The 6,505-nt window shown below is 48.6% G+C and overlaps 1 protein-coding gene across 1 annotated transcript in view; it reads left to right on the top strand.

The window, feature by feature from the left end:
- The window catches only part of LOC106613240 (Rho guanine nucleotide exchange factor (GEF) 17), a 104,193-nt gene that overhangs the window by 76,142 nt on the left and 21,546 nt on the right, over positions 1 to 6,505 (top strand). Inside the window, 1 exon segment of the mRNA XM_014215311.3 lies at positions 5,703 to 5,819. Coding sequence (XP_014070786.3) covers positions 5,703 to 5,819 — 117 coding nt within the window.

Raw genomic sequence — 6,505 nt, 5'->3', positions numbered from 1 at the left:
CTGGTCCGTGTTAACCCCCTGTCTCCTCTCCTGGTCCATGTTAACCCCCTGTCTCCTCTCCTGGTCCGTGTTAACCCCCTGTCTCCTCTCCTGGTCCGTGTTAACCCCCTGTCTCCTCTCCTGGTCCGTGTTAACCCCCTGTCTCCTCTCCTGGTCCGTGTTAACCCCCTGTCTCCTCTCCTGGTCCGTGTTAACCCCCTGTCTCCTCTCCTGGTCCGTGTTAACCCCCTGTCTCCTCTCCTGGTCCGTGTTAACCCCCTGTCTCCTCTCCTGGTCCGTGTTAACCCCCTGTCTCCTCTCCTGGTCCGTGTTAACCCCCTGTCTCCTCTCCTGGTCCGTGTTAACCCCCTGTCTCCTCTCCTGGTCCGTGTTAACCCCCTGTCTCCTCTCCTGGTCCGTGTTAACCCCCTGTCTCCTCTCCTGGTCCGTGTTAACCCCCTGTCTCCTCTCCTGGTCCGTGTTAACCCCCTGTCTCCTCTCCTGGTCCGTGTTAACCCCCTGTCTCCTCTCCTGGTCCGTGTTAACCCCCTGTCTCCTCTCCTGGTCCGTGTTAACCCCCTGTCTCCTCTCCTGGTCCGTGTTAACCCCCTGTCTCCTCTCCTGGTCCGTGTTAACCCCCTGTCTCCTCTCCTGGTCCGTGTTAACCCCCTGTCTCCTCTCCTGGTCCATGTTAACCCCCTGTCTCCTCTCCTGGTCCATGTTAACCCCCTGTCTCCTCTCCTGGTCCATGTTAACCCCCTGTCTCCTCTCCTGGTCCATGTTAACCCCCTGTCTCCTCTCCTGGTCCATGTTAACCCCCTGTCTCCTCTCCTGGTCCATGTTAACCCCCTGTCTCCTCTCCTGGTCCATGTTAACCCCCTGTCTCCTCTCCTGGTCCGTGTTAACCCCCTGTCTCCTCTCCTGGTCCGTGTTAACCCCCTGTCTCCTCTCCTGGTCCGTGTTAACCCCCTGTCTCCTCTCCTGGTCCATGTTAACCCCCTGTCTCCTCTCCTGGTCCGTGTTAACCCCCTGTCTCCTCTCCTGGTCCATGTTAACCCCCTGTCTCCTCTCCTGGTCCATGTTAACCCCCTGTCTCCTCTCCTGGTCCATGTTAACCCCCTGTCTCCTCTCCTGGTCCATGTTAACCCCCTGTCTCCTCTCCTGGTCCATGTTAACCCCCTGTCTCCTCTCCTGGTCCATGTTAACCCCCTGTCTCCTCTCCTGGTCCATGTTAACCCCCTGTCTCCTCTCCTGGTCCATGTTAACCCCCTGTCTCCTCTCCTGGTCCATGTTAACCCCCTGTCTCCTCTCCTGGTCCATGTTAACCCCCTGTCTCCTCTCCTGGTCCATGTTAACCCCCTGTCTCCTCTCCTGGTCCATGTTAACCCCCTGTCTCCTCTCCTGGTCCATGTTAACCCCCTGTCTCCTCTCCTGGTCCATGTTAACCCCCTGTCTCCTCTCCTGGTCCATGTTAACCCCCTGTCTCCTCTCCTGGTCCATGTTAACCCCCTGCTGGTAGCCCTCTGGTTCACGCCAACAAACACACCTCCCAGTCTAAACACAAACAAAACCACACACACACACAAACCTCCACAGCCAGAAGAACAAAGGCCTCCGTCTCTCCCTCTGGGGGCAGAGAGACTTAAAGCATCCGCATGCTTCCCTGCGGAAACATTTCGGACGAGTTTGTATGTATATTATGGCAACATTTTGTTAGTTTTTGTTAGTTTGGACCTCGGTAAAGGTTTTTTCCGGCTGTCCAGGCACACCAAAAAAGGCAAGCCGAAGTCTACGCCCTTTCGTCGGTGATTGGTCAACAGTAGGGATTCTTCAATAAAGTCTTTGTTGTCATTCAACGAGACAACTCATTTTCATGCAAATGTTTTAATTGAGAAGTACTGCACCAAACATCTTAGTTAGATGTAAACATGTGTGACTAAGATGTCCTTGGCAAAAATGACAAAATTAATGACAGATTTCTTGAGTTATCTTAGATTAATTCTGACTATTTTAAGGAAGTGTATACTGGCTACGGCGTCTCAAAATTGACAAACAGTACTTGTTCTTTTAAGAGGGTATGCTAGCACACTCATTCGGTAACTCGGCTAGGCGCCAGCCGAACTGAAGCATGCTGAAGCCTTTATCCTAACCAGTGTAGCATCGCTAGTCTATTCAGTCAGACTGTGTAGCGTTGTTAGCCCAGCCCATGTAAGTGAAATGCAGTCAGACTGTGTAGCGTTGTTAGCCCAGACCATGCTAGTGAAATGCAGTCAGAATCTATAGCATTGTTAACCCATGCTAGTGAAATGCAATCAGAATCTATAGCATTGTTAGCCCATGCTAGTGAAATGCAGTCAGAATCTATAGCATTGTTAGCCCATGCTAGTGAAATGTAGCGAGTAGTAATCCCTTGACCTCTCTGAACTGTGACCCCCCCTTCACCTCTCTCTCACCCCTCACTCTCACCCCCCTCTCCCCCTCACTTCTCTCACCCCCCTCACCCTTCTCTTTCTCACCCCCTCAACATTCTTTCTCACCCCCCCCCTCTCTCTCTCTCTCTCTCACCCCTCAGCCCTTCTCCCCCTTGTGATGATACCCTGTCAAAACACATCTGTCTCAGTAGCCCTGAACTGGCCTGACCCCGTGTACTAGCACATACTGAACCTATGTGGCGACTATGCAGTCTTGCTCCCTCCTTTGACAGACAGCCAATAGTAGCATCATGTATAGTTGGTAGACCCAGGATAGTGGGTTCCATTCCTGGGACCAAACATACATAACATTTATGCACGCATGACTGTAAGTGACTTTGGATAAAAGTGTCTGCTTAATGGCATTTATTATTATTATTATTATTATTAGTGAGTCTAAAGGACAGGGATTATACTGTAAAGATTATACTATAGAACCAGGGAGGTTGTGTAAGAGAGTTAGGACCAGTTAGGGCTAGCCTTGTGTTTCTAGACGTTCTGTTTACATGCTGTCCATTCCACCTGTCCAGACTCCATAGTGGGTTTATTTAGGTTATTAATATAGTGTGTTTGTGGATGGGAGCTTTGGATGTAATGTTTGAAAGTCTGAGCAGTTCAATCCAGATTGATGAAGGAGAGAGAGAGAGACTTGTGCTTTTTAAAACATCGCCACTTAAAGATCCAATGTAGCCGTTTTTATCTAAATATCAAATCATTTCTGGGTAACAATTAAGTACCATGCTGTGATTTGTTTTCAATTAAAACGGCATTTAAAAAAAACTAAAATAGCTTCCTGGTGATGTCATCAGGCCGGCCAAAACTCCATCCCACTAAAACAGGCTGACATTTCAGGCAGTCTTTTCAAACAGCTCTTACACTAAAAGGGCACTATCATCATTTTCACAATTTCACAGTATTATTCCAACCTCATAGTGTGGAAATACTGTATATATAAAACACAGGAAAATCACGTTTTTGACTGCACTGGGCCTTTAAAAGGAGAAAAAAAAGAATGACTTGCACATTATTCCCACATTAGAAGGGAAAGATAGGGAAAGAGTGACAAGAGGATGGGCAGAGTGGCTGCTTGTGTAACTGGAGGGATGGAGAGAGTGGAGACAGGTGACTGCGTAGGTGTACAGCACAGAGGGCTGCTGAGGGGAGGACAGCTCATAATAATGACTGAAAGGCAGTGAATGGAATGGTATCAAACACATGGAAACCATCTGTTCTGGAAACCATGTGCTCCATACCATTCCATTCATTCCATTTCAGCCATTACTATGAGCCCGTCCTCCCCAATTAAGGTGCCACTGGCCGCCTGCGGTGTATAGCACCTGATTTATCACACTTTGAATGATAGAGCAGCCTTTCTCCATCCTGCTATCACTCCTTACAGATGGAGAGAGGGATGATGGGAGAGAGGAATAAAGGAGAGGGTAGCTCTTTTCATGAGGGGTCATAATGTTACCATTAAACCATACCCCTCATCGTCTGTCTGTCTGTCTGTCTGTCTGTCTGTCTGTCTGTCTGTCTGTCTGTCTGTCTGTCTGTCTGTCTGTCTGTCTGTCTGTCTGTCTGTCTGTCTGTCTGTCTGTCTGTCTGTCTGTCTGTCTGTCTGTCTGTCTGTCTTTGTCCCTCATTATTCTGGCTCTTTCCATTTCCTTTCCCCCTTCTCATTTATTTCTCTCCTCCTCACTCATCTCCATTGTGTTGAAGAAAGGCAGGTCAGAGTGAGTCACAGTGTGTGTCAGTGTGGGGAGCATACCATAATGTGTGTTGTGCAACACGTCCTGTGGATGTGTGTGTTTGTCTCTCTCCCCCACGGAGGAATGCCCCTTTCCCCCACGGAGGAATGCCCCTTTCCCCCACGGAGGATGCCCCTTTCCCCCACGGAGGAATGCCCCTTTCCCCCACGGAGGAATGCCCCTTTCCCCCACGGAGGAATGCCCCTTTCCCCCACGGAGGAATGCCCCTTTCCCCCACGGTGGAATGCCCCTTTCCCCAACGGAGGAATGCCCCTTTCCCCCACGGAGGAATGCCCTTTTCCCCCACGGAGGAATGCCCTTTTCCCCCACGGAGGATGCCCCTTTCCCCAACGGAGGAATGCCCCTTTCCCCCACGGAGGAATGCCCTTTTCCCCCACGGAGGAATGCCCTTTTCCCCCACGGAGGAATGCCCTTTTCCCCCACGGAGGATGCCCCTTTCCCCAACGGAGGAATGCCCTTTTTCCCCACGGAGGATGCCCCTTTCCCCAACGGAGGAATGCCCCTTTCCCCCACGGAGGAATGCCCTTTTCCCCCACGGAGGAATGCCCTTTTCCCCCACGGAGGAATGCCCCTTTCCCCAACGGAGGAATGCCCCTTTCCCCCACGGAGGAATGCCCCTTTCCCCCACGGAGGAATGCCCTTTTCCCCCACGGAGGATGCCCCTTTCCCCAACGGAGGAATGCCCTTTTCCCCCACGGAGGAATGCCCCTTTCCCCCACGGAGGAATGCCCCTTTCCCCCACGGAGGAATGCCCTTTTTACTTTGGTTTTTAAGCCTGGAGGGAGGCTACCTATGTATCACCATATTGGCCAATCCCAGCCAGAGCCAGGCTCACCAATCACTTGTTGCTGCGCAGGATTCACCCTCCTTCAGTGTCAGTTTATAGCCTGTCGCATGCTTCGAAGCAGTCCGCGCATATATTATGACGAAAGTTTGATGTTTTTGTTTGTTTTGGTGTTAGGTCGTTTTTTTTTCTTCCACGCCCCTTTTTCAGTGATTGGTCAACAGTACTACTCCTAGTCAGAGTGCAAACTATGGACGGGATTCTTTAATGAAGTGTTTGTTGTCATTCAACAAGAGACGACTAGTTTTCTTGCAATTTTTTTCACTTAAGAAATGCTGCACCAAACGTCTTAGTCACACAGTTTTATATCTAAGACCTACTCTGTAAAAACGACAAAATTAATGACAGATTTCTTGATTTATCTCAGATTAATTCTGACTATTTGAGGTGATGTTTACTGGATATGTTGTTGCTACCGCGTCTCTAAAGGGACAAACTGTAATATTGGCACTTTTTTTCTTGTTTTTCAAGCAAAAGCCTTTTAAGGGAGTATGTGAGGCACAGGCAGTGGCAGTTCCTCACTTCACGTAGCCGGATTATGCTAGTAGCAAATCAAACCTAGTATGCCTTTTACAGTATGTTTATATTCCTGTTAACTTTCTCTCTCCTCCCCTCTCTATCTTTTTCTCTTTTACACAGTTCTCCAAAGAGATTCTTGCTAATATTTATTCAGCATACATCGATAACTTTCTGAACGCCAAAGACGCAGTGAGGATCGCAAAGGAGGCCAAGCCGGCATTCCTCAAGTTCCTGGAGGTGAGTGTGTACACAACCGTTCAAAAGTTTGGGGTCACTTAGAAATGTCCTTGTTTTCCATGAAAACATACATGAAATGAGTTTCTAAATGAAGAGGAAATATAGTCAAGGCGTTGACAAGTTTATAAATAATGATTTAAAATTGAAATAATAATTGTGTCCTTCAAACTTTGCTTTCGTCAAAGAATCTGCATCAAATACAGCCTTGCAGACCTTTGGCATTCTAGTTGTCAATTTGTTGAGGTAATCTGTAGAGATTTCACCCCATGTTCCTGAAGCACCTCCCACAAGTTGGATTGGCCTGATGGGCACTTCTTACGTACCATACAGTCAAGCTGCTCCCACAACAGCTCAATAGGGTTGAGATCCGGTGACTGTGCTGGCCACTCCATTATACACAGAATACCAGCTGACTGCTTCCTCCCTAAATAGTTCTTGCATAGTTTGGAGCTGTGCTTTGGGTCATTGTGCTGTTGTACAAGGAAATTGGCTCCAATTAAGTGCCGTCCAGTACACAGCGTTGTACGAGATCTTCAGTTTCTTGGCAATTTCTCGCATGGAATAGCCTTAATTTCTCAAAACAAGAATAGACTGACAAGTTTCAAAAGAAAGTTAATTGTTTCTGGTCATTTTGAGCCTGTAATCAAACCCACAACTGCTGATGCTCCAGATACTCAACTAGTCTA

Source organism: Salmo salar, chromosome 09 (genome assembly GCF_965601325.2).
Source record: "Salmo salar chromosome 09, fSalSal1, whole genome shotgun sequence".
Lineage (NCBI taxonomy): Eukaryota > Metazoa > Chordata > Actinopteri > Salmoniformes > Salmonidae > Salmo > Salmo salar.
Note: the sequence above shows the minus strand (reverse complement) of the source record. Positions and strands in the feature narration are given on the sequence as shown.